Source organism: Callithrix jacchus, chromosome 5 (genome assembly GCF_049354715.1).
Source record: "Callithrix jacchus isolate 240 chromosome 5, calJac240_pri, whole genome shotgun sequence".
NCBI lineage: Eukaryota > Metazoa > Chordata > Mammalia > Primates > Cebidae > Callithrix > Callithrix jacchus.
In genome coordinates, this window is record NC_133506.1 from 83,055,178 (window position 1) to 83,082,965 (window position 27,788).

Genomic DNA, 27,788 nt, shown 5'->3' on the forward strand with positions numbered 1-27,788 from the left:
GACACCCTGATGTTGATTTTACTGCTTTCATTTTGAATACACAGGTCGGGTCAGGAGCAGTGAGATTTGCTAACACTCAGGGCTCTTAGGGTCTTGGGCCAGCACTGGATGGAGGGAGGGCCCCACATGGCCAGAGCAAGGCCCTCCACCAAGGGACTGCAGCCTCCTCCAGGGACTGCTCCCTCCACTCACCTGCTCCCAAATGCCAGAAGGAGCCTCCTCGCCCTCCCTCCCTGCCCACTGTCCCCTCCATCATCAGCCTGGTATTCAAAGCCTTTCCAAGTCCCCCCTCACCTTCCAAAGCTGCCCAGGCTCTGGGCAGGCCCTGCTCCTATCCCTGATGGTGGCAATTCTCTGGAGGACCCTCCCATTCTCAGGTAGGGGCCATGCTCTACCTAGGCAGCTCCCCCATTCAAGATCCTGTACAATCTCTAAAACTCAGCTCTGGCCCCAACTTTCTGTCTGGCCTGTAGGTTTCTCAGCCTCCTGAGAGCTTGTCCGGGCAGAACCTGGGCCCAGACAAACAAGAGGGAGGGCAGCCAGGGTCTCTGCGTGGCTGGGCCCAAGGCTTGGCGTTAGGGTCATCTGTCCAACAGGAGAAGGGTGTGCCTCTACCTTCCCCACTGCCCGCCCCTTGCTCTGGCTCTCTGGGCCTCTCCCCCTGTGGTGGGGTGGGGTGCTCAGTATCCAGGGCGGAGCTGAAATCATGAGGCTCTTGAGGAGTTGGTGTCCACCTGGAGTCAGTCCAGTGCATTTAGGTCAACAGCTGTGCAGTCTGTCCTCCGAGGCTAAGCCACCTCCCAAGGGCCCTTACAACTAGAAGGGCTTTTTGAGGGAGAGGCAGGCAGGCCCAGGGGGTGGTCAGTCCAAGGTAAACCCACTCACCACACCCAGGGTTCCTCAGGTTGAGCCTCCAGTGGGTGAAACCTGGGAGTCTTCAGCCTTCCTGAGGCCATTGACAGGAAGAGGTGGGTGGGGCCTCCACAGACTCTGCCCTGTGGTGGCAGACAGCTGGCAGCCAACGGGAAGCAACCAGCCCAGAAGCCCCGGAGCCACCCTTGCTAGGTACCCTTGCTGGGTGACCTGGGCCATCCCAGTTTGTGTGAAGTGGCAGGAGGCAGTTAGGAGCCCACGTTCAGTCCAAGGCCATCCGCTGACTGTTTGACCAGGCTGGGGGTGTCCAGGTCCTCTCTGGACCTCAGTTCCTAGAAAATGGCCCATTGGCCAGATTAGCTGCCTGGCCGCTCACAGGTGCACAGGCTGCACGTAACTCTGTGGGAAATAGCCAACTCGCCCACAGGACCGGCCCTGCCACCAGTGGGGGTCTGGTCGCTCCAGGACCTCGATGATGTCGCCACGGCGGAAGCTGAGCTGTGAGGGATCCTGGGCCAAGAAGTCAAACTGGGCCTGGGCAAAGCAGGCCCCAGGTGACTGCAAGAGGAGGAAGTGGTTAGTAGGGTGCTTTCAGAAGCCCTGCAACCTGCTCTCCCTTGGAGGCGCCCAAGAGAAGTGATTTGCCACAGGCAGGAAGGGGTCTCGGGGCAGCACTGCAATTGCACTTTAAATCCAGATCAGTGGCGGTGCCACCCCTGGGCCTCCTGCTGCCCACACCCCTGACTGTCTGCTGTGCAGATGCTGCATCTACATAGAACACAGCTTTCCCAGCCGACCAGCTGGGACCATAGGGCTGGTGGGTCAGGGGACTTGAGTCCTGGTCCTTAGGGTGGGTTTTGGTTGGGTCCCTGCTTCTCTTGGGGTCTTATTTCCCTGACTGCAGCAGCCATGATAGCTTTTGACTCCAGGCCGCAAAGCCATGAGAATGGGCCTCATAAACTGTAAAGTGGTGTGCAGCTAAGAGCCGTGTTTACTGCTCTTGCCCTTGGTCAGCCACTGAGGGAGAGAACTGTCACTCTGAGCTCTCAGGCTGGGATTCCGGTCCCATCTATGCCCCATGTGTGGTGTTGGGTAGGTCCCTGCCCTTTGTGGAACTCAGCTTCCCTACCTGTGCAGAGCAGCTGGACAGGAGCACTCTGCAGGTCGTCTGCCCGGTGCCATGACTATTATACCAAGCACCCTGGTGCTGCCTGCCCACCAGGATCTCAGCTCTGAACCTGCAGAATCTCATCCAGGACGAGTGATAGGATCAGCAGAGAGGCTGTAATTAGCAGCTCTCTGCCCAGGAAGGAGGAGGCGTCATGGGTCCCAGGGGACTGAGGCAGCTCTGGAGTCACGCCACAGGGTGGGGGACCCCAGGGCCCGGGCCAGAGAGAGGTGGTGGGTGTAGGGGAGTGCTCAGTCGCCCCCACCCCAGCTCCATCCTGGCTCCCTCACATTTTCTGAGCAGAGCTGGCCCAGGGGATTAACAGGGAAGAGGATGGAGATCTGGCAGACAGGGGCCAGCTGGGGAGAAGTGGTGCCTGAGACTGGCAGTTCACAGCAATCTGGGCACTCAGGGTCGGGCAGGGAAGGCCAAGAGAAGAGGGGCTAGTGAGGGTCTTGCAAGGCAGTTTGACTTTCCTGGCATATCAGACCCCAGGGCTCATCCTACTAAACAGAGGGGAAACTGAGGGGATGAACTGGCCTCTGATCACATGGAAAGATGGCAGGGAGGTGCTGGGAACAGGACTTGGCTGGAGCTTCTCTGCCGTGATTATCAGCCTCCCGCCAGGCCTTGGTCACACTCCCCATATCCTCTGCAGAGCCCAAGTTCAAATGTCCCAGGGTCATGATCTCCAGCCCCAGGCCTTGCCAACATCCTTGCTCCTGAAGAAAACAGCCTGTTGGACTATTAACCCCAGTGGCTATTGTCGGCATCCTAATCAGCTTAAGAGCTGGCCCTTGGGGCCCTTTGATGAAAGGGCTGTCTGGCAAATTGCTGTTATTGTGAGGTGGAGAGGTTGACGACCCCCACTCCTCACCCCGTGGCCAGCCACCCACGAGCACTCAGCTGCCTCACACCCAAGGTCAACTCTTCTGGAAGCAGAAATCAGGACTAAGCCTACCAGGTAAGTATCCTTGGATGAGTCATGTACTCTCTGAGGCTCAGTTTCCTCATCTGTACAATGGGCACGACGAGGCTCCCAGACTACAGAGACCCAGTCAGTGCGTGGTACCCAGTAGGCTCAGCAGGGGTCTGTGCCTTCCTTCACTCAGTGAACATTTATTGAGCATCTACTGTGTGCCACACACTATTCTAGGAGCTGAGAACAAGTTAGACGGTTTATCCCCATGGGATTTTCCTTCTGACCTCTGCTTTTCTTTCCCTCTTCGCCTTTCCCACCCTTGCAAGTCTCACCCCAGCCACCACCAGGATATAAGTCTGAAGCCTCGGCCAGACCCCTCTTGCAACACCAGACTGCTGGAGAAGGGAGGCCAGGCCTGTGCTTGGTCTTGGAATCAGCATCTCCCCTGCTCCAGAAGGCAGGAGATGCAGAGAGGCTCCCACAGGCCAGCCCTCACCCGCCCCTACCTTAAGCAGGGGCTCCTCGTCTCGCAGGAAGATCTGTCGCTTCTTGGCGATGGTGGTGGTGCGGTAGAAGTCAACCAGCTCGTTGAGGGAGTTGAACTTCTCCTCCCATAGGAAGTACTTCCCCGAGGCCTCGCGCAGCACCTTGAAGTGCTGCACCTGGTCTCCATAGCTAGGGGAAAGGCCCCAGGGCCGTGTCAGACGGTGGCCGGCCCTGCCTGGCTGGCCCAGGGGCTCTCCCGTCTCACTACCATCTGGAGTCAGATAAGGTGCAGGTGGGACAGGCCCCACTGAGCCAGCTCCACATGAGGTCTGGGGTGCTCCATCTGACGGTGGAATACGGGGATTAAGGGTGTGGCTCTGAACCAGGCCACCTTCTCACTATGTGACCTCATGCAAGTCTCTCAACTTCTCTGACCCTCCATTTCCTCACGATGACACCATCTCCGTGCTGGACAGGTGCACAGTGACTCCCGCATACTGGCAACGTGAAATGAGTGGCTCTGAGTGTGTGGGGATCAGAGAGCATCTCCTTCACATCTCTTCATCATTCCCCTCCACTTGGACATTCTCCCTGCTTCCCTGCTCCTCCCAGTCCCACGGTCCCTTGGGGAGCAGGTCCTAGACTCATCCTGACTCAGACCAGTCTCCTGGTATGAGAGGAGCTCAGACATGTTGGATGTCTCATGTCCTCCCCCTCCCAAAAACCTTCTATGGCTTCTCCGTTGGCCTCAGGGTAAACTCTAACACCTCAGACTCAAGATCTGGCTCACTTACATATCCAGCTTCATTTCCTTTATATCCTCTCTGATGAAGCAAACGGGCCCCTTTCTCTCTCATTCCCAGTCTGTGCCCAGCCTTCCAGCCCACTGCCACCAAATCACCCCAAGTATCTTCCAGCCCAGTGGAGGAGAGAGCCTGCTCTTCAAAACTGTCCAGGGCAGAGCCTGTCCTGGCTGGGACCAGGCAGAAGGACCTAACTGGAGCCTCTCACACTCAGCATGTCCCACCCAGGACGGGCCCTGTGGGGCTGCGACTGGACCAAGTGCGGCTGTGGGTCAAGATCTTGGCAGACATGACTACGGCACTGCCCTGCTGTGCTGTGGGGGTGGCTGGACTGCCTCACTGCCCAGGAGGAGCAAATTGGGCCCTGTAGTCTAGTTTCTCCACCGGTCATCCCTGGGGCAGCGTGCTGCCTTATTGATGTTTTAAGATTAAAGATAAAGAGACCAGGCACAGTGGCTCATGCCTGTAATCCCAGCACTTTGAGAGGCCAAGGTGGGTGGATCACCTCAGGTTGGGAGTTCAAAAGCATCCTGGCCAACATGGTGAAACCTCGTCTCTACTAAAAATACAAAAATTAGTTGGATGTGGGGGTGACAGAGTGAGACTCCATCTCAAAAAAAAAAAGGCTGGGCGCGGTTGGCTCATGCCTGTAATCCCAGCACTTTGGGAGACCGAGGCGGGCAGATCACCTGAGGTCAGGAGTTCAAGACCAGAGCCTGACCAACCTGGAGAAACCCCACCTCTACTAAAAATACACAATTAGCTGGGCATGGTGGCGGGTGCCTGTAATCCCAGCTACTCCGGAGGCTGAGGCAGGAGAATTGTTTGAACTCAGGAGGCAGAGGATGCAGTGAGCAGAGATAGTGCCATTGTACTCCAGCCTGGGCAACAAGAGCAAAACTCTGTCTCAAAAGAAAAAAAAAAAGATTAAAGATTTAAGATAAAGAAGCCTGGCGAGGTGGCTCATGTCTTTAATCCCAGCATTTTGGAAAGTCAAGCTGGGCAAATCACAAGGTCAGGAGTTCAAGACCAGCCTGGCCAACATGGTGAAACCCATCTCTACTAAAGATGCAAAAACTTGGCTTGGCATAGTGACAGGCGCCTGTAATCCCAGCTACTAGGGAGATTGAGGCAGGAGAATCCCTTGAACCCAGGAGGCAGAGGTTGCAGTGAGCCAAGATGGTGCCACTGCACTCCAGCCTGGGCCACAGAGCAAGACTCCATCTTAAAAAACAAAACAAAACTGTAAGACAAAGATGTGTTCAAGGTTCCCACCCTCTGGTCCCCCTACTCCATCCCAGTCAAGGGGTTCAGACCACTTCTAAACCCACCTCCAGGCTTTTGCACACCGTATGTCCTCCAGCTGGAAGGAATTGTTCCTTTTTTTTTTTTCTTTGAGACAGAGTCTCACTCTGTCACCCAGGTGGAGTGCAGTGGCACGATCGTGGCTCACTGTGATCTCCAAGCCTCCCAGGTTCAAGTGATTCTCCTGCCTCAGCCTCCTGAGTAGCTGGGACAACATGCATACTCTACCATGCCTGGCTAATTTTTGTATTTTTAGTAGAGATGGGGTTTCACCAGGTTGGCCAGGCTGGCCTTGAACTCCTGACCTCAGATGATCTGCTTGCCTCGGCTTCCCAAAGTGCTGGGATTATAGGCGTGAGCTACTGCATCCAGTCAGGAATTTTTCTTGAACTCCTACTCATGCCTTAGTGGGGAAACTGAGGCCCTGAGTGCAGCTGTGGCCTGCCCAGAGCCACACAGTGAGAAAGGTCAGAGCTGGGGCCACATCTGACCTCACACATGTAAAATATTGCCTAATGTGCTCCTGATTGGTTATTATCACATAACAATAGCAATAATAATTATTCCAATTATGATATTACTATTGTCCCAGAGCTCATGATTCCAGGTCTGTTTCTGCTCTGCCATGTTGCTATCTGGGCTGTGACCCCCGCCCCCAGGAGGCCCTCCTCCCTCCCTGCCTGGCCAAACCTTTGCCACCTTTCCCAGCTCTACAGCCAGCCTTCCTGGACTTATAACCCAGCCCACCTCTCCAGGCCTCCGTGTGGGCATTGGTGCACTCCTTACAAGGGAGCTGAGAGGCCTGGGACCCAGGGGCTGTGCAGGTGCTGCCAACAGAGCCGCCCTGGGCCCACCTGGCTGGGCTGGAGGCTATGGGGAGAACACAGAACAGCCCCAGCTCCTGACCAGAAAGAACACAGTTCAGGACCCCAAGGGAGGGCACCTGTTCAGGTGTCTGGCAGAGCTGAGAGCTGGGAAAGCCTGGGACCCTGTGAACTGAGTGAGTCAGGGTAGGGGCACAGGACAGCCACTGGGAGGCAGTGCCCCTCAGCCTCCTGAGCCACACGCTAGGGATCATTTTGTTCACATTTGGGCTAAATGAGATCCAACCACCAGTCCAAAGCACTTGATGGTGCGTGCGCGAACACACACACACACACACACACACACACACACACACACGCCCCTCCTGGGCTGCAAATTAAAATCTGGTTAAACAATTTGGTTGTAATACATTTGCAAGTTGGGGTTCACCCACAGCCTGAGTTCCTTCAGGCCTATGGTTCTCCTGAACAAGAGGGTGGTGTCACCCCAGCTGCCCAGATCTGCTGCTCCATGTCTTATCCCTGCCTGTGGTTTAGTCTCTCCATCTGTCACCCTTGGGGCCGCTTGCTGCCTTATTGATGTTTTAAGATGAAAGATTTAAGATAAAGATGTATTCAAGGTTCCCACTCTCTGATCTGGGTGAGGAGTAGGGAAAAATGGGATTCCCCCTACTCCATCCCAGTCAAGGGGTCTTTTTTTGAGACAGAGTTTCCCTTTTGTTCCCCAGGCTGGAGTGCAATGGCTTGATCTTGGCTCACCACAACCTCCGCCTCCTGGGTTCAAGCGATTATCCTGCCTCAGCCTCCCGCCCACCTGGGATTACAGGCGCCTACCACCATGCTCAGCTAATCTTTGTATTTTTAGTAGAGATGGGGTTTAACCATGTTGGCCAGGCTGGTCTCAAACTCCTGACCTCAGGTGATCTGCCTACCCTCGGCCTCCCAAAGTGCTGGGATTACAGGTGTGAGCCACAGTTCCCAGCCCCAAATGACTTCTAAATATCCCTCCGGGCATTTGCACACAGTATTTCCTCCAGCTGGAAGGAATTTTTCTTGAACTCCTACTTATGCCTCAAGGCCCAGATAAAACGGCCCATCCTCTGAGAGCTACATCAGACCCCATCACTCAGAGTCAGAGCCTTCCTGGGTCCCTCAGCCCCTCTCACAGCCTTCTTGTAACTTTCTATTCATAAGGGCTTGCATATGAGACGCTAAAGAGGCAGGGAGGCAGGAGTGGACCCCGAAGGTCAGGTCTAGCTGGGACTCAGCAAACCGAGCATCACTGCCCAAGCCTCAGGACCTCACTGTGATGCTTTGTTCCTGAAACCCTCTGCTATTGGCTCTGAACTGGGATTGCAGCCTGCCAGGTGTTCTGACCCTGACCTTGGGGTTACTGACCCATGGCTCTGAGATGCCTCTGGTCTTCAGGGTCACACCGCCAGAAACGGAGCCAGTTCTCCGCATGAGAACAGATGCTCTGGACAGGTGGAGCAATGGTCCCCAAACCTGAGACAAAGCTGCTCCTGTGCCGTCAGCGGGCCTTGTTCCCAGTGACTCAGCCACTTGTGTTGCCAGCTCTGGGACCTGTGTCCATGTGTTCATGACACCCAGGCGGGTATGCAGGCAGACAGGTGTCTCCTGCCCTGTCTGGCTTACTGAAGCCTCCCAGAGAGAGGCTTCCGAGAGGCAGCCTCTGAGCCCCATGACTCCCCAGTGCCACATGCTAACCAGCCCAGGGTTTCCTGGACTCTGGCTGTGGTGCACAGGGAGGAGTGCTGCTCCAAGCAGCAGAGTGACCCACAGCTGGGCAGGCCAGAAGCCTGGAGACAGGGGTCCCAATGGCTCCAACTCTGGGGCACTGGGTACCCAGGCAGAAGGCCCTGACTCCCTGTTGGCCACGAGGAGGGGCCTGCATACAGGTGGCCCGACTCCCCTGGGTGAGGGGACAGAAAGGGTGGGGTGGGTTTGAAAAGGATTTCAACTCCAAACAACAGCAACTTTCAATTTTATGGTACTTGAGGGTCATCTTTAGACACTCGGAAAGTTATCTGGAGCAGACAGAAAGTTCTCTGGAGCAGTTCTCTGGTCAGGGAGTGGAGGACCAGAGATAAGGGAAAGGGAGCCAGGAACCCAGGAATTCTAGGGCTTTCTAACTGGGAATTGGAGAATTCTCAAATCTGGTAAACACACATGTGCCAACCCCCCCAGTCTGTGTGTGGCACACACTAGGTGCTCAGTAAATGGGAAATCTCATCCTTTCTCCCACCTGGTCCAAATGTCCTGTTTGACAGCAGAGGACAATGAGGCTTGGGTGCAGCCCCTCCTGCTGAGCCGGCCCCTACCTGAGGCCAAGTAGGGCTGCCTCCATCTCCCACCTCCCGTGCTCAGTCACTCCCTCTCCCAGCCTGGCCTGTTTCTCCAGCCTAGCTGGGCTCTTGCTCATAGCCCTCACCAGGAATACTGCCTTTTCCCTCTTCTCTGTCTAGTCTTGGCCTTAACCATCCTTCAAGGCCCAGGCAGAGCCTCAAAGCACTTGAGAACCCCTCTGACTGGGGCTTCCCTCTGGATCCTCTCCAGACTCCACTCCACTTCCCTTCCCAAGGCCTGTGGGAACTTCAGGGCTTGCGGGAGGAACTGAATCTGAGTCTGGATGGCCCCGGAACCGGGAGGGCTGGATCCAGGGCAGCCAGCGCTGATGCATGAGCCTCCCAGAGCTGGAGGAGGGAGGGGCGCTGGGACTGTGGGCCTGTGCTGGGGACCGGAGGAGCGGCTGGAGCCATTCACTCCAGTGGGCAGTGCCTGGGGGTGTGAGAGCGTCTCCACTGTGTCTGAGTATGCATTCCCGGCATGCTTGTGTGTTTGTGTGTGTGTGTGTGTTTCCCACTCTGGGGAGTGACTGCTATGTGCAAGTCTCTCACTAAGCAGTCATGGGTGTCTTTGTCTCTTTGTGTGATCTCTATATCCACCTACCCAGGGGACAGGGGCTAGGCTGGCCCCTGGGCTGTCTGAAAAACCCCAAGGGACCAAGTCAGGCCTAATGCTGGCAGCAGCCAGTCCTGCCCAGCGGGTTTTTCTGGCCTGGAACAGCAGCAGCAGCAAAGGTAACAGTGTCAGCCCAGAGAGGAAAAACCAGACTGGGGAGGGGGCAGGAGCCCTAGGTACCCCCACTACCCCAACCAGGGCCTGTGGACCTGCAGAGCCACCTGGGCGCTGAGTCCGTGCTGGGCGATCTCCCTCAGGCATGGTCCTCTCTGGCCTCAGTTGGCCCAAAAGGAAGGGTGGACACACTGTTATGTAGCAGACAGGACCTAGAGTGAAGCTGGCCTTGGGAGAGTGCAGACAGACTCCTGCTTAGTCGTTGGAGCTCAGAGAGGACAGACCAGGTCTCTTAGGGCACAGAGGTCGGTGGGCATCAGCTCTAAGTTCCTTGCTGTGTGGCCTCGGGGAGGCTGCTGCGCCTCTCCTGCTTCCATCTCCTTACCTGCAAGCAGGGCTCCTGGGGATCATGCACGTTTCCTCACTTTCTCCCCGTCCCTGCCTGCAGTCAGCCCCTTCCTTGTAACATTGCACCCCCACCCCTTTCCTGTTTCATTTTCTCCAAAGTCTTGGTCATTGTGTAAGATTTTATATAATTTCCTAATTGCTTATTGTCTGTCACCCAGTAGCACTCGATCGATTGAGGGACAGAGAGCTTTGTCCTATTTAGTTGGTGGCTGAATCCCAGTCCCTGAGATTCACAGCAGGAGCTCAATGACCAGATGGGCGGGACAAACCCATGTGCATTGACTCCAGGGTACCTCTGGCTAGAAAGAGGCAAATACATCACTTGGGAACAAACTGTCATTTGTGGCAGAAGAGTCCACAGTAGCTTAGACAGGAGTATGGGGCAAAAGTTAGGCAGCCCAGACACGGCACGCCAGCCTTGGCCCCTGGCCTGCTGTCCGCCAGCTCAGACATGCTCCCTGGAGGAGGAGGGGACAGCCCTTTGTAAACTCGTAAAGGGCAGCGAGCTGTGGCCACAGTTGCTCTGGGAGGCAGCATGAGGCCCATAAACCCACCTCTGACAGCTTTACAGGGCTTGGCGTGAATATGCTGGCGATGCCATTCATAGTGGCATCAGAGTTCCCAAGGGCCAACCAGCGAAGGCAGAAGAGCTCTTACAAATTGGCCAGGCTGTTGCTTTCCTAGATGGCCATTGGGTCACCTGGTTTCCCAGCGTCTGGGCTCCCTGCCTCGCTGTGCCGCTGTCTCTTCTCTAAGAGCCTTGGATTCATGAACGGGGGTGGGGGGCAGCTTTCCAGGCCAGGAGGGGCTCTCTAATCCCTCCCCAGCATGGTGTCTGGTCCTTGGAGGCTTAATAGAATTATGATAACTGGAACTTATTGTGTGCCAGTCATCACACAAAACATGCTACATAGCTGTCCATTTTACAGATGAAGAAACTGAGGCTCAGAGGAGTAACTTGCCCAGGATTATACAGCCAGCCTCTAGCAGGTTTCAGAGCTGACTGCTGCTTAAAATGTCATGCTCTTAGCCACATACCCCATGTGAGTCTCAGCTTCCTACTCTGACCGTTGCTTGGTGGCTGTCCAAGGACCACTGAAAGGCCCCATGACAGAGGATGGACGGAGTGGGAGCAGGACCCAGGAGCCCAGGCCCAGGCAGGGAAAAAGCAAGGATCAAGGGCACCACCTGTGGGTGCTGTGTGCAAACCACAGCCGGCTGAGCCCAGGAAGCTCCTGATGGTTCTGACTTGGGCACACTTGGCCAGCGTGCCTTGGTTTGGAAGGGGCTGGAGGACACAGGATTTCTCTGAGGGATGCTTCCAGATCCCTTCCAGGGAAACATTGGTGCTGGCTCTCCTGCTCAAGAACTGCTCCCTAGGGCTGTCTATCTTCCCTCCTGATCAGAAAACACATTGTTATCCAAACACACCCCTCGCTTCCCACCTCTAGGTCTCTGCTCATGCTGTTCCCCGTGCCTGGCAAATCAACTACTCTCTTTGTGCACCAAACTCCTACTCATGCTTTAGAGCCCAACTAAGATGTCACCTCCTCTCTGGTGCCTTCACTATGTGGAATGTATCCACTGTCACCAAATTTCATTTATTCATTTGCTCATCATAGAGACCGCTGGCCCATGCTGTGACCATTTCTCCTGTTCCAGTCCTGCCTTGTGGTTCTCACACAGCTGATGCTCAATAAATGCGTGCTGAACAAACTCATAAGCCTGGGGTGTTCAGGCCTGATCACGTGCGTGTGCACAGGTGGCTGCACTTACAGAGAGGCGCCTGAAGAGGGCAGCACACCGGGGCGCTAATGGAGAGGGTGAGGCCGCATGATTTGTTAGAGGAGGAAGGAGGGCTAAGGGAGGGCCAGCCCCTCCCCCTCAACTCCAGCTCCAGGCATGGTTTGAGTCCCCTGTGCCCCCACTTTGCTGGGTAACCTTGGGCTTTGGGGTTGGTTCCAGGAGCCACTCAGAGCCAGGCCAGGCCGCCTGGCGGATGCCATTCTCAGGAGATGACCAGGCCCTGGTCAGCCAACACTTGGAAGAAGCTGCGGCTCCCTGGGGCTGCAGGGAAGTGGGGGCTGAGGGGTGGGGGGCGGTCCCGAGAGGACTCCAGGCTCCAGGTGCCTACACTACCCTGGGGGTGGGCAATCAGGGCCAGTAACCCTCCAGCGCGCGCGCGCACACACACACACACACACACGCGCGCGCGCACATGCTGATAGTGCTTGAATTTTTAAGATGGGGAAATAGAGGCTCAGAGGGGGGCACAAGCCCTTCCTGACCCTCAGGATCATCAGTCTGCTCCCAGGAGAAAAGGGAAGGGAACAAGGCTGATGGCTGGTTCCACCAATTGGGGGGGCGAGGGGTGAGTGGAGGGCTGTGACCCCTCAGACGTCGGATCTGCCTCCCTGATATGGTTTGGATGTTTGTCCCCTTCAAATTTCACGTTGAAACCTGACTCCCAGTTAGAAGTGGGGCCTGGTGGGAGGTGTTTGGGTCATGGGACAGACCTGTATCAGTGGCTCTTTGCAGTAATGAGTAAGGTCTGGTCATTGAAAACAATCTGGCACCTCCCACCCCACTTGCCCCCTGACTCCCCCTGTGACATGCCGGCTCCCCTTCCGCATTCACCATGCATAAAACCTGCAGCCTCACCAGAGGCAGATGCCAGCGCCATGCTTCCTATACAGCCTGCAGAATACCAAGTCAAATGAACATTTTTTTCTGATAAATTACTCAGCCTCAGGTGTTCTTTTTATTTTCAGATGTGGTTTTGCGCTGGAGTGCAATGGAACGATCTCAGCTCACTGCAACCTCTGCCTCCCGGGTTCAAGCGATTCTCCCACCTCAGCCTCCTGAGTAGCTGGGATTACAGGCATGCATCACCACACTTGGTAAATTTTGTATTTTAAGTAGAGACGGTGTTTCTCCATGTTGGTCAGGCTGGTCTTGAACTCCTGACCTCAGGCAATCTGCCTGCTTCAGCTTCCCAAAGTGCTGGGATTACAGGTGTGAACCACCGTGCCCTGCTAGGTGTTCCTTTATCACAACAATAAATGAGCCACCTTCCTGACCCTAGTCTCCTGCCTCTCTCGGTGCCTCCCGGTCCAGGGGAGCTCACCACCCTGCAGGGCCAGCAGATGTGCTGAGCCCACACAGTGAAGAGCTTGTTATAAAATGGGCCAGATGAACACAGGGGAGCCACAGGGACCCCGCAGAGCCTGGAAGGCATCAGGTGGTGATGCTTTCCCCCCAGCAGGAGCCCTCATGGGCCATTACGGCCCAGCCTGTCTGAATCTCCCTTCATTTGCTTCTTGGGATCCCCTGACCCCAAGCCCGTCACGCTTCCTTCTCCACACCCAGCCCGTGTTGGCTGTCGACACGGGCCTGTATTGCTTTGTCCTTTATTTATTTTTATTTTTTGAGACAGAGTCTCCCTCCATCACCCAGGCTGGAGTGCAGTGGCAAAATCTCAGCTCACTGCAGCCTCTGCCTCCTGGGTTCAAGTGATTCTCATGTCTCACCCTCCTGAGTAGCTGAGACTACAGGTGTGCGCCACCATGCCCTGCTAGTTTTTGTATTTTTAGTAGAGACAGGGTTTCACCATGTTGGCCAGGCTGGTCTTGAACTCCTGACCTCAAGTGATCTGCCTGCCTCAGACTCCCAAAGTGCTGGGATTACAGGCATGAGCCACCACACCTGGCCTTCATCCTTTAGAAGGTCATGAAAGGCCATGCTGCACTTCTCTCAGGCCACCCCTTCCTTCATTCCTTCCTTCTGGGTGGCTTCTTTGCCACCCCGTCCTAACTCTGATGGTGACAGTAAGAGCTGGCAGGGTGAGCGCCTCCTCCATTCCATGCTCTGTGCCCACAGCAACCCTGAGAGTTGGCATTACTGGTGGCCCCGCACACACCTCCACGCCTGGGCCCAGCCACTTCTCTGTGTCCCCTCAGCCCCTACCTCTATAGTCCCAGAGGCCATCACCTCCTGCCTGACTCCCCACCAGTCTCTCTGCAGCCACGCCCTCCCCCTACATGCTCCCCCACCAACACTTCTTTCTCCTCACAGCAGCCAGAGGCATCTGCTAAAAATGTAGTCCAGCCAGGTGCAGTGGCTCATGCCTGTAATGAGCTCTTTGGGAGGCCGAGGCAGTTGGATCACCTGAGATCGGCAGTTGGAGACCAGCCTGGCCAACCTGGTGAAACCCAGTCTCTACTAAAAATACAAAAATTAGCCTGGTGGGCGCCTGTAATTCCAGCTACTCTGGAGGCTGAGGCAGAGAATCGCTTGAACCAGGGAGGCAGAGGTTGCAGTGAGCCGAAATCGCACCACTGCACTCCAGCCTGGGCGACAAGAGAAAAACTCCATCTCAAAAAAAAAAAAAAAGGAGTCCAGTCACATCTCTCCCTTGCTCAAGACCCTCCATGGCTCTCTCTCACTCTGAGAGAAAACCGGCCTCTTTTTAGGCCCTCCATGATTACTAGATGTGGCTGGAACTCAGCCCCTGCCCTTCACTGACTCTGCTTCAACCACACCATCTCCTCTGGGTTCCTAAACAACCCAAGCGCATTCCCACCTCAGGGTCTTTGCAAACGCTGTTCCGTTTGCCTGGAAGCCTCTCCTCCCAGGTCCTCCTCATTCCGGGGCACCTGGGAAGCCTCCACCTCCTAGTTCAGATCTTTCGGCAATGCCACCTCCTCAGAGCCCTTTCCTGACCACCTTGGTTCATTCTGTCTTCATGTGTTTTCTTGTTCACTCACTAAGACTGAAACCCACAACAGCAGCAACTTCATTTTTTCCCCTATGGTTTCCCCAACCGCTAGAGCATCCTGGCACAGGGCACGTAGTCCACAAATATTCCTTAAATTAATGCATCTAGATTCTACTCTTCCAGGCCCTGAAAGCAGGAAGGACAGCGATAAGCCAGGAGCTGACCATGTCTCTCCCTACCCCCATTCCTGCTGCTACCTTCCAGCCGGGATTCCTCCATCACCCCTGTGTGGCCTTTGGGATGGGGTTCCGTGCTGCCCATGGCTGAGGACCCCCCCTAATCCAGTGCCAGATGTTCCCTGCCTCCCTGCCAGGAACTATTCTAATTGCTTTAAATATACCAAATCATTTATTCCATGCAATGGCCTATTTTACGTGTGAGGAAACAGGCACAGAGAAGGTAAGTGACTTGCCCAAGCTTACACAGCCAGGAAGTGGCAGAAGCAGCATTCGAACCCAGGCAGCCTGGCCTTAGGGTGCATCTTCCCAACTACATCACAGAGGGTGAGATCCTGTCCCAAGCACATCCTGGACATGCTCTGGGCACTTCAGCACTCTCCTGCCCCCAGTATCTATCCACATCACCCTGGACATCGCCCCCTCCTGATAAAGAATCTAGGATGCTCCTGTGCTCCTAGAATAAAGCCTGGACCCTGAGGCCTTGCACAGCTGGCCTGAGCCTGCTTTCCCAACACACCCCACTGCTCTGGGCTGCACTCTGGGGTGCCCAGACCACTGCCTGTCTCCAGGCCTCTGCCCGGGCTTCTCCCTCTACAAGGATGCCATCCCTCCACCCTCATTCCATGAGACCATCCCAGGCTTCAAGGCTCAACTCATATGCTGCCCCTCTACCCACCCACCGTCCTCTGCACACACCCCCAAGGGCCAGAACTCACTTCACAGAGACGGAGAACTCCCCTGGGGAACTCTCGCTCTCCCGGATCAGGAAGGCTCCCAGATGGTTCCGCTTCATCAGAATCTCTTCGGCCAGCTGCCGGGAAATCCTGCCCGAGTACCACCTGTGGAGAGAGGGAGCCAGTGAAGGCCATGGGAAACCAGGCTCTCAGCCAGCCTCCCACCATGTGCCAGGCGTTCAACGTCTGAGACAAGGGAGAGGTGACTGCGCCCATTTTACAGATGGGAAAACTGAGGCACAGAGAGGTGACACAATACATCCAAAATCACACAGCAGAGGCAGGCAGGAGCTGGAACACACTCCCAGCAGCATTTAGCTCCTGAGGCCAGCCTATCCTACCAGTAAACATATACCCTATGGAAACAGAAAAGTCATACTCCAGTGAGCCACAACCCAGCCAAGCTCAGTGTCACTTTCCCTTTGAGATGGCAGATTCTTTAAAGCCAAAAAATAAGTCAGGCTTGGTGGTGCGTGACTGTAGTCCAGCTACTTGGGAGGCTGAGATAGGAGGATCACTTGAGGCCAAGAATTTGAGACCAGCCTGGGGAATACAGTGAGACACCCCCTCACCTCCATTCCTATAAAACACTTAAGTCAAAAAATATAAAAACAGATGACAAAAATCACAGTAGCATTGATCTGGTGAGGAAATACCTCTCTCTGTACCCATTGCACAGACTCGGGCCACCTAGATTTTTTCACAGGTCCAGGTTCCTTTTCCTGCTGAGCAAACAGAACTGGGTATACAGACAGCGCCCGGCAAATGCTTAGACTTTTGCAAGACCCCCAGGGTCTGGAAGTGAAACTCCTCTTCCAGTTCTGCTGATCTTGCTGTGTGGCGCCTGGTGGCCTCTTCAGGAATTAGCCACTGCTATAGGCTGACTCTGTGTCCCCCAAAAATTCAAATATTGAAACCTAATCCCCCATGCGACAGTACTTAGAGGTGGGGCCATGATTAGAGGTTGGGCGGTGATTTGGAGCCCCCCATGAATGGGATTGGTGCCCTTATGAGAGACCCCAGAGAGCTCACTTGCCACTCTGCCCTGAGGACACAGCTAAAAGACACAGCCTCACCAGACATGAATCAGCTGGCACCTTGTCTTGAACTTCAACCTCCAGAACAATGAGCAGCAAAGTCTGTGGTTCACAGGCCACCCAGCGGATGGCCTTCTGCAACAGCAGCCTGCAGGACTAAAACACCCCCATGGGAGGGACTGGCTGGTCTCTAACAGGCTTTCCTAGCTCCAGTGTGTTAGCCCTGCTTTGGCTCTGACCCCTTTATTGTTCAGATGGGAAAACTGAGGCCCAGAGCAGCCGGAGGCCTCATGGTGGGACGATGACAGACTGTTTCCCCTCACTCCTTCCACAAATGCTCCGCTCCCTGAGTCAGGCTGAGCTTGGCGCAGGTGGTGGAAGCCGGGCGGGGCTTTTCCTGCTGTCTCGGATGCTGATGACCCCTCGGGCTGAGTGCAGAAGGCTTCGGTGCCAGTGCCAATAGTGTTCTGGCTGTGTCCCTGGGTGGCCTCCGCAGGATGAAGGCTGCTCAGCACAGACCTCGGGGCTTTTGTTCTGGTGACGGACATACCTGGCCTGGATTCAGGGCAGGTTGAGGCCCCCAGGAACCGTCTGACTCCCAGTGGTGACTGATGGGGCATTGGGGTAGGTGCCCCAGCACCCGGCCCTCCAGAGGGATGACTCCAAGCTGCACGTTCTGTGCTGTCTCCAGCTGGCGATCACCAGCCGGATGGAGCTTCAGTTGCCCCCAGCAGCAATGACACTGACAGCATGCTCCACTGGCTCCCCACTTCCCCGTCGTCTTCCCCATGGCTAAATAAATTCCTTGTTCCGAGGCCCCTGTCTGAGCGATGGTTTACGGAAAAGCCCGATCCCCTGGACACAAGATTCTAGACCACTGCTGCCAGCAAACGAACGGGCCTTTCAGCCCTGTCATGGTGACTTTCTTCCTGGGAGGGGATGTGGGGAAGGTAGCCACTGGGTGTGGGGCTCGGGGCAACCATCCGGAGAGCCGGCCTGGGTCTTCTGGGATTTGGAGACCTGAAGGCGGGTGCCCAGCCAGCCTGGGTGTCTCAAGGCCGGAGGTGAATGCCACAGGCTGCAGCAGGAGTGGGGCACAGGGGACCCAGGGTTGGGGTGACCAGGGAGGGGAGCAGCCAAGAGCTCCTCCACCAGGAAGCCCCCAGCTCCGTCCTGGAACAGTGCCCAGTGTGGCCCAGGACGGGAGTTTCCTGAGGGGCCAGGTTTCTTCGAAGAACACACAAAACCCCGCAGGCGGCATCAGTATGTGGGTGGCTGCTTCCCTCAGAGAGTGCCGCAATCACACCTTCCCAGGAGTCTCCCACATCCCCTGCAAGCCCCGCCCCCACCATGGTTTGACAGATGGAGGCAGGAAGAAGAAAGCACTTCCTGAAACCCCCAGGGCCTGGCTCCTTCCCCCACACCAGTGTCCTACATCTGTGGCCACCTAGAATCATCCCTGTCTTACTGATGTGGAAACTGAGGCCCAGATAGGGGCAGAGACACCCCCACACCCCATGAGATTGCATAGCAAGTGCATGGCCTGGGACTCTCCCCATCCCACATTTTTTTTTTTTTTTTTTGAGATGGAGTTTTGCTCTTGTTGCCCAGGCTAGAGTGCAATGGAACAATCTCGGCTTACCACAACCTCTGTCTCCTGGTTTCAGCAATTCTCCTGCCTCAGCCTCCCAAGTGGCTGGGATTGCACCATTGCACAGGCATGCACCACCACACTCAGCTAATTATTTGTATTTTTAGTAGAGACGGGGTTTCTCCATGTTGCTCAGGCTGGTCCCAAACTCCTGACCTCAGGTGATCTGCCAGCCTCGGCCTCCCAAAGTGCCAGGATTACAGACATGAGCCACGGTGCCTGGCCTCCCCACAGCTGTTCTTATGAGCTTCCCCGCTGCCCTCCAGGGCGTCCCAGCCCAGGGCCATGCCACACAGCTGCAGTCCTGCTCGATCTCATGCCAGCTGTGAGATCCTGGAGAGCCACTCAACCTCTATGTGCCTCTGTCTGCTTATCTGAAAAATGGCGATGGTGGTGCTCAGCTCAGAGGGCCTTGGGAGGATGGATGAATGGGCTGCTGCTTGCGGGTGTTGCTGCTCCTCCCACACATGCTCTTCCAGGCTTGTCTCTGCCTGCCCTGCAGACTTCTACTGGAACTCGTAGGCCCAGCGGGCCACAGCCTTCCTCTAGGAAGCCATCCCTGACACCCACAGGCCGTGAGGCTGGGGCAGGTGCCACTGCTGACGGGGCTCGCGCTGGAGCACTTGGCGTAGATTGTGCCTCCCCCAGGGGCTCCTGGGGTTGACAGGGGTGAGAGGGGGTGCTCAGGGAAGGAGAGGGCCTGGTCTAGGCATGAGGCCTACCTCTGAACTTCTGAGGCCCCAGTCCTTCCTCTGCCCCCACATCCTGGGGCCTTTATGAGCTGAGTCAGGTGTGGAGCTGGAGTTTCCCCATAGCTATTTTGGGAGCAGAGCAGGTGCTGAGGTCAGCTGAGGACACACCTGGGCACCATTTCAGGCAGGTTAGTCAGGGCCTGACCCCATTCCCGCTCTGTCCCAGACACAAGTGGCCAGAGATGACCCTAGAGGCATGGGAGGCTAGAACCCTCCATGGCTCCCAACTGCCCTGCTAAAGTCTTGCTTCGACCACTGGCATCCCCGCAACAGGCCTGGCAGGGCACTGCCATCTTTTCTCATCTTTTCTCCTCTGCCTGAGCAAATGCGACTCTCTTAGCAGCTGCGGGCCGGCCTTCCAGACGTTGCCAGGCCATTTCTTCTACCTGAAGGCCCCTCCCTGACAGCTCGGTCCAGGAGACTGCTCCCCGCCGTGCCCTCTGGCCTGGCCTGTCTGAATGTACCCTTGGCTTCCAGGGGCCTGGGGGCCTGGCTCCAGCTTGTGGCCCTGGGTCGGATTCTCTCTGTCCCTCTCTCTTTACAGACTCCCCTCCTCCTCCCTTTTAATTGACAGAAAGACCACAAAAACCTCCCAATGTCACATAGCCACAAGGGACGTAGCGGGGCCTGGAACCCAGGCTGCAGCCCCGCTTGCAGAGTGGGAGCTGCAGCCTCTGTGGGGGAGGCTTGGAGTGCCTGGGGCCTGGGCAGGTGGCTGAGGACCTGGGTGGGAGGGGCCTCGCCCAGCACAGGAAGCTGGAGGTGGTGGCAGCTTTGGAACTAACTTAAAGAGAGATAAAGAGGAAATACCTGTCAGGCCCCACCCTGGCCCTGAACCTCCTTCCTCTCCCACCCCACAGCCACACACACATCTCAGCTCCCAAACTGTCCCTCCAGCCTGCCTGGCCCTGTCACCTGTCTCCACATCTGACTGAATCTTACCCTAACACTCCACGGCTCCCCACATGGCTTGGCATTTGAGATCCTCCTGCCAGTGCCACACACCACAGTTTCTCTCTCATTGCTCTCCCTTTGCTCATCCTGACCCTCTCCCAGAGACACCTTTCTCTTTTTCTACTTAACCAACTCCTATACATCCTTCAAAACCTCACTCATTGCCACCTCTTCTGAGAAGCCTTCCCTGGGAAATCACCTTAATGCTCACTGTCTTCCCGTGTGGTATGACCTTTATGTTGTCTTTCTCCCCAGAACATGCTGCTCTGACCCCTTGTGTCTCCAGCATCACCTGGGCTGGGCCCCCTGGAGCTGTGGCCAGTGTTTAGTGAATGACTAAGTGGCTGTGTCTCTGGGGTGCCTCAGCTGTCATTTAAAGTGTATCTGATTAGTTCGCATAGATTTCTTGGGCCCCATGCCTGTTCTGGAGCCATTCTCAGGGCAGCAGTGTTGGCCGTCACCCGCCCAGAGCCCAACCTGGGACATCCCTAGGCCGGCAGGTCCCAGGCCCCAGGATAGCTGGGCCGCAGCCCCAACTCCTGCTCCACCCTAGCCCTATCTTTATTTTTACCCCCTCCCCCTCCACCCTGGTCCTAAACTCTGCTCTGCCAATGTGAGTCCCCCGATACCCTAAAGGCAGGGCCTACAGGATCTGCTTCCTGGCCTGCCCTCTACCCAGCCCCTGCCCAGGGCCGGGCCAGCTCTCAGCAAGAGCTCTAGAACCCTCCACAGTCTGAACAGATTGGAGTGTCTGCCCTCCTGGGGTTACAGATACGGAAACTGAGGAACAGAGAGCAGGGACCTGCCTGAGGCCACACAGCAGCCAGTGGCCCAGCCAGCTGAAAGCCCAGGGCCTTGTCCTCTCTCGGGGACCTTCTGGACATCCTCTGGTGCTCAGGTCCTCAGGTGGAGGCCTGGGCTTGCCCTGAATCTGCCCCCACTCTGAGCAAGTCCTCAGAACTCAGTATCCTGTGCCTGCCCAGGCTGGCAGCTTCTGTGGAGCCTGGGGGCCTCAGACAGATGGACAGAGGCCCAGGAGTGAGGGGGGGTCCCATGGCGAGAGAGAGAGCCTCAGAGACGGAGTGGTGGGGTCCACTCACGGGTGGGGCTTGACGCGGATGTAGTTCTTGGGAATAAACCCCTCGACGCCCCGGAGCTCGGCCTTGTACCAGTTCTGGTCATCCTCCATGTTCAGGATCTGTGGGCAGGAGACACAAGGCCACGCCATCACCAGAAGGAACGGCCATCACCACGGAGATCCCACTGCACGCCAGGCCCCAGGGGTGCTTCGCTTGCACCGGCTTCTGTGCCTCTCACAGAGAAGGGCTGGGGGCCTGGGCCGGGACCTGCCCATAGTCACAAGGGCTGAGTTAGAATCTCGTCCCGAAGTCTTGCCCACTCCCCAGCCCCAGGGCAGTCCATCCTCAGGCTATCCGCAGACTCCAAGGGAGGCACATCGGGGACTTGGGACTCATAAGAGGTTTGGGGTGGCTGGACCGGACCTTCAGGATCTACCACCCGGAGCTCTGCGGACCACGGGATTTGGGGGAACAGAAGTGGGGACCTGAGTCCCTTCCTGGGCTGTGCCCCTGAGTCTGGGAGGCCCGCAGCACCTGGATGTCACACACCGAGCCTTGGGGTGAAGGTCGGGGGGGGTCCAGCCTGAGCACTGCCACCAGCAGTCACTTAGGGTCCCTCACGTTTAAACAGCTCAGGGGTGACAATTCAGTGGGGGGATTTCAGGCTCTGGGAAGCAGATAAGGGGGTGCTTTGGTCTGAGACACACTGCTTCTCAGCCCTAGCATGGCCTGCTTGGTCACGCGGGCTCCTCTTCCCAGCCTGTGAGGCCCCCGTCGTCCCATAGGTGGGCCCGGAGGAACTGAAATAGCAGGAGCGGGGGTGGGAGTCCCTGGGGGGGAGCAACCAAGCGACTGAGGTGGGGCAGGGCCAGGCACGGGAGGGAGGGGCATAGCACAAGGTGGAGCTCCTTCCTCCATTCCCTGAACATGCCCTCCGTGTGTCCCCGGATTCTCATTTAGCCCCCCAAGGTCAACATCAAGAGAGGGGAAGTGATTTGGCCAAGGCCACACAGCAGGGGAGAGGCAGAGACTGTTTGGTCAGCCAGGACTCTAAGGCCTGGGGTCTTTGGCTCACGGGGGGTCCCGTTCCACCAATTTTCATCTCCAGTCCTCTCTGTCTCTGGAACCCAGCTTGAGGGGACATCTTTCCTGTCAGTTCTGGAGCAGGCTCCATGTCAGCTCAATCCTTTGGGGGGTACTTGTTGAGATAAAAAAAAGTGGGTATGGGGTACCAAAGGCTCAGGCCATCCGCTCCAGCAGTGAGATTCTCCCAAGAGGAGCTGGGTTGGCGTCCTAGGGCCAGGCCTGAGGCCCCACCCTCACAGGTGGCCGCTGCAACCCCATCCCTGCCCCTGCTCTGTCCGCCAGGCTAGGCTGGCTCGGCCCCTTCCTTCCTGCCCCTGCAGCCTGGGCCAGGTCAGCAACCCCAGGGGCGAACGGAAGCAGGTGGCTGACTCAGGGAAACTTTCACTCAACGCAAAACAAAACAGGCCATGCACGGTGGCTCATGACTATAATCCAGGACTTTGAGAGGCCAAGGAGGACGGACCACCTGAGGTCAGGAATTTGAGACTAGCCTTGCAAACATGGTGAAACCCCATCTACTAAAAATACAAAAAATTAGCCAGGTATGGTGGAGCAGCCTATAATCTCAGCTTCTTAGAATCACTTGAACCCAGCAGGTGGAGGCTGTGAGCTGACATCACACCACTGCACTCCAGACTGGGCAACAGAGTGAGACTCTATCTCAACAAAACCAAACAAAAGGAAACAACTCCCCCAGTCTAAGGAGAAAATGAGGGCCAGCAGGCCACATGCCACAGCCATGGATTCCAGGAGGATGCCCGGGAGCCTGGGGCTCCAGAACATTCTGGCTGCTTCTGACTCTGTGCCTTGGCCTCAGTGTCCTCATCTATCCAATGGGCGCATTTATGGCCTGGCCTGCATGCAGCGGTGTGGACATGGCATGGAATATACCTCATGCAATCCCTGCTTCATTTTATCTCCTTGTCATCTGCACTCAGAGGACCCAGGAATGTCCCATTGGTTACATTAGCTGATTTCTTTTTTTTTTTTTCTTTTTTTTTTTTTTTGTGATGGAGTCTCGCTTTGTCGCCAGGTTGGAGTGCAGTGGTGTGACCTCAACTCACTGCAATCTCTGCCTCCCGGGTTCAAGCGATTCTCCCACCGCAGCCTCCCAAGTAGCTGGGACTACAGGCGCATGCCACCACACCCAGCTAATTTTTGTATTTTCAGTAGAGACAGGGTTTCACCATGCTGGCCAGGCTGGTCTTAATCTCTTTACCTCACATGAGCTGATTTCTTACTGTGAACATTTTTCAAAAGCCCCAGACCCTCTGAGACCCGGGAATTCTCACAGGGGAGGGAGGCCAACTCTGGAGGAGCACCACTGCTCAAGGTGAAAGGCAGCCCTTGGCTTGCCCCGAGCCTTGGCCCTGCCGTCCCACTTCACCCAGTGCAGTTGCTGCTTGACAGCACCCACTGTGTGCCAGGCACCCCACAACAGAGCAGGGAACAAGGAACTCACATTCCAGCGGGCAGAGACAGACCACAAACAAGGGAAGAAACAAGTAGTCCAGGTAGTTTAATGTAGCCGTGAGTGCTGTGAGAAATGCACATCAGGTGACAGATGGAGAATGGCTGGGTGGGAGCGGGGAGAGTGTCCACACGGGACAGGTGGGGTGGTCCAAAAAGGCCTCTCTGAAGAGGTGACATGGGAGCTGAGACCCAAATTACAAGAAGGAACCAGTGGTAAGAAAATGTGGGGAACGGCTGGGTGCAGTGGCTCACGCCTGTAATCCCAGCATTTTGGGAGGCTGAGGAGGGCAGATCATGAGATCAGGCGATAGAGACCATCCTGGCCAGCATGGTGAAACCCCATCTCCACTAAAATACAAAAAAACTAGCCATGCGTGGTGGGGGGTGCTTGTAGTCCCAGCTGCTCGGGAGGCTGAGGCAGGGGAATCCCTTGAACCCAGGAGGTGGAGGTTGCAGTCAGCCGATATCACACCACTGCACTCCAGCCTGGCAACAGAGTAAGACTCTGAGAAAGAAAGAGAGAGAGAGAGAGAAAAGGAAGGAAGAAAGGAAGGAAGGGAGGAAGGAAGGAAGGAAGGAAGGAAGGGAGGGAGGGAGGAAGGAAGGGAGAGAGAGAAAGAAAAAAAGAAAGAGAAAGAGAAAGAAAGCAAGCGTAGGGAACAGTGTCCCAGTCAGAGGGAAAAACCAGTGCCAGGGCCCTGAGGTGGAGCAAGCCGTGTTCCTGAAACAGGAAGGAGGCCAGGCTGTGTGGAGCCGCGGGAGGAGGAGCAGGTGTGAGATGCACAGGGGAGGGCCAGGCTCTGAGTAATGGCCACTGCTCAAGGCCAGGTGAGTGACAATGGAGGCCTGGGCCAGAGGAGGGGCTTCAGCTGGGCTTTGCCAGAGTTGCCGACAAGAAAATGAGGAGCTGCAGAAAGCAGGTGCAGGAGCCCCGGCTGGCTGAGCTGGGTCTGGACCCTCGCCCTTTCCCAAGGAGGTCAAGGTGACAAGGGTTTCCTAAGTCTGGGTCTCAGTATCCAGGCTGCTCCTGGGGAGATGGCAGTGAAGCCACCACCCACATGTCCCTCCAGCTGGCCACTGCAGGGGCATGCAGTGCACCCAGAAACACCTGGCCCATCAGGGAGGGAGGTTTTGCCCCAGGGAGGTGATTTTTGGGGCCATTTGTCCGGAGTGAGTCTATGAGTCACCGAGTTTTCAACCAAGACCAAGGTTGAGATTTGAAGAATGGGCTTCACTGCCCACTCCTCCAGGCTGGACTTGCTCGGCAGGCAGGTGGTGGAGCGGCAGGGGATAACCCACAGGGAGCACTGGACAAGAGGACAGGATGTTCACGGAGCTCAGCCTTCACCCCGGCCACCTGATCCCTCTAAGCCTGGCTCCGTGCCCGCTGTGCGCCCTGCTCCCTCCCAACACCAAACCTGGGTCTAGAGACCTCAAGGTGCTCTCAGATGAGAAACCAAGACTTGGACCTCTGCAGAGGGCCACGCCTGGGCTCACAGCCCCGGTGCTCAGCCTGGCCCTGTCCCCATCTCGCCACATGTCCATGAGGCCCACAGCTAGCTCTGCAGTGACACCAGGTGCCAGCACCCCAACATAGAGAAGGAGGAATTGCTCCTTCTCCTCTGGACCCCAACCCCCAGCCCAGCGCAGACCAAGCGCAGGTTCTAGTCAAAGACGCACAGCTTCAAAACTGACTCCATACCAAGCAGTTCATGTCGCCTCCCTGTGCTTCAGTTTAGTCACCTGTGAAATGGGGGTGTCAGTTCCCATTGCTTAAATGGGACGTGGGGCATGCTGCTGAGTTCAGGGCCTGGCTATAACGGCGTGATGTGCTTGAAGCTGTGGCCAAGAGCAGTGCCCAGGGCTCAGCATGGAGGGGCATCCAGTGTGACACCCATTGCTCCAGCGGGGAGACCTGAGGCCCAGGGAAGGGCAGCGACTTCCTTAGTGTGGTTTAGTGGTAACTCCAGTGCAGAAGACTTGGCATGGCCAGTCCCAGAATCCTGGGCCTGGCTTTCACATGCAAACCTTAAACAAGGACATTTCCAGAGACAGATTCCACAGGCCCATCTGTCTAGACCGTCTTGGAAGGCTGCAATATCTGTCAAAAGCAGCCCAGACAAGGAGAAATGAACTGCAGTATGACTCTATTTTCCCTTTTCTCTACACTCCTGGGAAGCTCATCCTTGACGCTTTCATCGTAGCTGTTTTAGCCCTACTAGGTGAACGTGTGTACTTCTTTCCTAAGAACTCTCCTCCCTCTTTCTCCCTCTGTCCTTCATTCCCACATTCTGTCTGCCTCTCTCTCTAGCTCTCATTCTCTCCCTTTCTCAACAATTTTCTTTTCAAACATTTTCCTGGGAAGCTGGGGGTTGAACTAACTCCAGCCAGACACTGCGGCAATATCTCACTGAATCCTCACAGTAGCCCCAAAGGAGAGCCATTAGTTATCTCCCCATTTCCCAGATGGAGAGACTGAGGCTCCGAGGGAGGAGGTGGCTTGTCCAGAGTCACACAGCCAATAACTGGAGAGGCTGGGCCTGTCTCCCAGTGACCACCGTCTGCTTGGGATGGTCCCAGGCCTCAGTGCCTAAATCCACGCCCACCCATGTGGGGCCAACTCAGCTGGCTCCAGCCCCCCTACCTTGAGTGTGTCTCCCTTGTTGAAGGCCAGCTCGTCGCTCTCTGTGGCCTGAAAGCTGTACAGGGCCACGGACTCCATGTCGCTGCTCTGGGCTCCAGCAGCTGGGCTCAGAGCTAGGCCGACAGCTTCCTGCTTCCTCTGCAGTCGAGGACCGTCTTCCTTTGTTTTGAGTGCGTGTTTGTTCTTTTGAAGTTGAGACTGAAACTGCCCCTGATGGGGGAGAAACAGGAAACAGAGACATGTCACAGAACAGAGGCTTGTGAGCCAGCTCGGTCCCCACCTCAGCCCCCAGGTGCCAGGAATGGTGCCGGGGGAGTCTCCCTGAAGCTCTGGGAGTGGGGCCCCCTTGTGCCCACATTCTGTCATCTGTAAAACAGAGGCATCTGGAGGACTGGTAAAGCCGTCCTGCTGGCTCAGGCTCTGAGTCTCATGGCACCAGATACTGGCCCCCAATTCACCAATTTGCCAATGACCCTCCATCTTTTCCTAAACCCTGGTGCCTCTTGTAATGCCCTAGTCCCTGGCACTCAAGGCCCTTGTGAGCCACCACCTCCATCTGCCCCTACAAACAGCCCCCATTCTCATCCTTTGTTATCTCCTTCACTCTAAACAAACCCTGGGCTTCAGCCACTGCAAGGGGCCATTCCACACTCTCATTTCAACCCTGGACTTTTCTATATGCAGTTCCTCTGCCTGGTGTTTTCCTCTTTCTACCCAGTAGACTCCTATTCATCCACCAAAGCCCAGCTCAAAATGTACTTTTTCTGGTTTAAACACTGGGCACCTTAGGCAAGACTTAAATCCTAAGGTCAAGAAGAATTGTAGGCCGGGTGCGATGGCTCATACCTGTAATCCCAGCACTTTGGGAGGCCGAGCCAGGGGGAATCACTGGAGGTCAGGAGTTCAAGACCAGCTGGACCAACATGGTGAAGCCCCATCTCTACTAAAAATACAGAAAATTGCCGGGCGTGGTGGCGTGTGCCTGTAGTCCCAGCTACTCGGGAGGCTGAGGCTGGAAGATCTCTTGAGCCCAGGAGTTCTGGGCTGTGGTGCACTATGCCGATCAGGTGTCCGCACTAAGTTCGGCATCAATATGGTGACCTTCTGGGAGTGGGGGCCACCAGGTTGCCTAAGGAGGGGTGAACCGGCCCAGGTTGGAAACGGAGCAGGTCAGTAGTGGGATTGCGTCTGTGAACAGCCACTGCACGGCAGCCTGGGCAACATAGCGAGGCCCAGTCTCTAAAATAAGTAAATAAATAAAATACAAAAAATTAGCCAGGCGTGGTGGCGTGTGTCTGTAATTCCAGCTACTCAGGAGGCTGAGGCATGAGAATCGCTTGAAACTGGGAGACAGAGATTGCAATGAGCCAAGATTGTGTCGTTGCTCTCCAGCCTGGGTGACAGAGGAAGACTCCTTCTCAAAAAAGAAAGAAAGAATTGTAAATAAATCTCTACCTTTCCGTAGTGGGTTTGTTATGGGCAGTGGCGTCAGTGTGGCAATTCTGAAATTGTTTTGAAAGTGTTGCAGGATAGAGCA

At 55.9% G+C, this 27,788-nt stretch overlaps 1 protein-coding gene across 1 annotated transcript; it reads right to left on the reverse strand.

The window, feature by feature from the left end:
* GRAP (GRB2 related adaptor protein) lies at window positions 1–26,360 on the reverse strand. Its single transcript, XM_002747853.6, has 5 exons — window positions 26,252–26,360; window positions 21,070–21,167; window positions 15,558–15,680; window positions 3,470–3,638; window positions 1–1,431 (listed from the first exon to the last, which is right to left on the reverse strand). The coding sequence occupies exons 1-5, from the start codon at window positions 26,327–26,329 to the stop codon at window positions 1,246–1,248; spliced, it is 654 nt and encodes a 217-aa protein (XP_002747899.3). The 5' UTR covers window positions 26,330–26,360; the 3' UTR covers window positions 1–1,245.
* Between the last annotated feature and the right edge of the window lie 1,428 nt (window positions 26,361–27,788).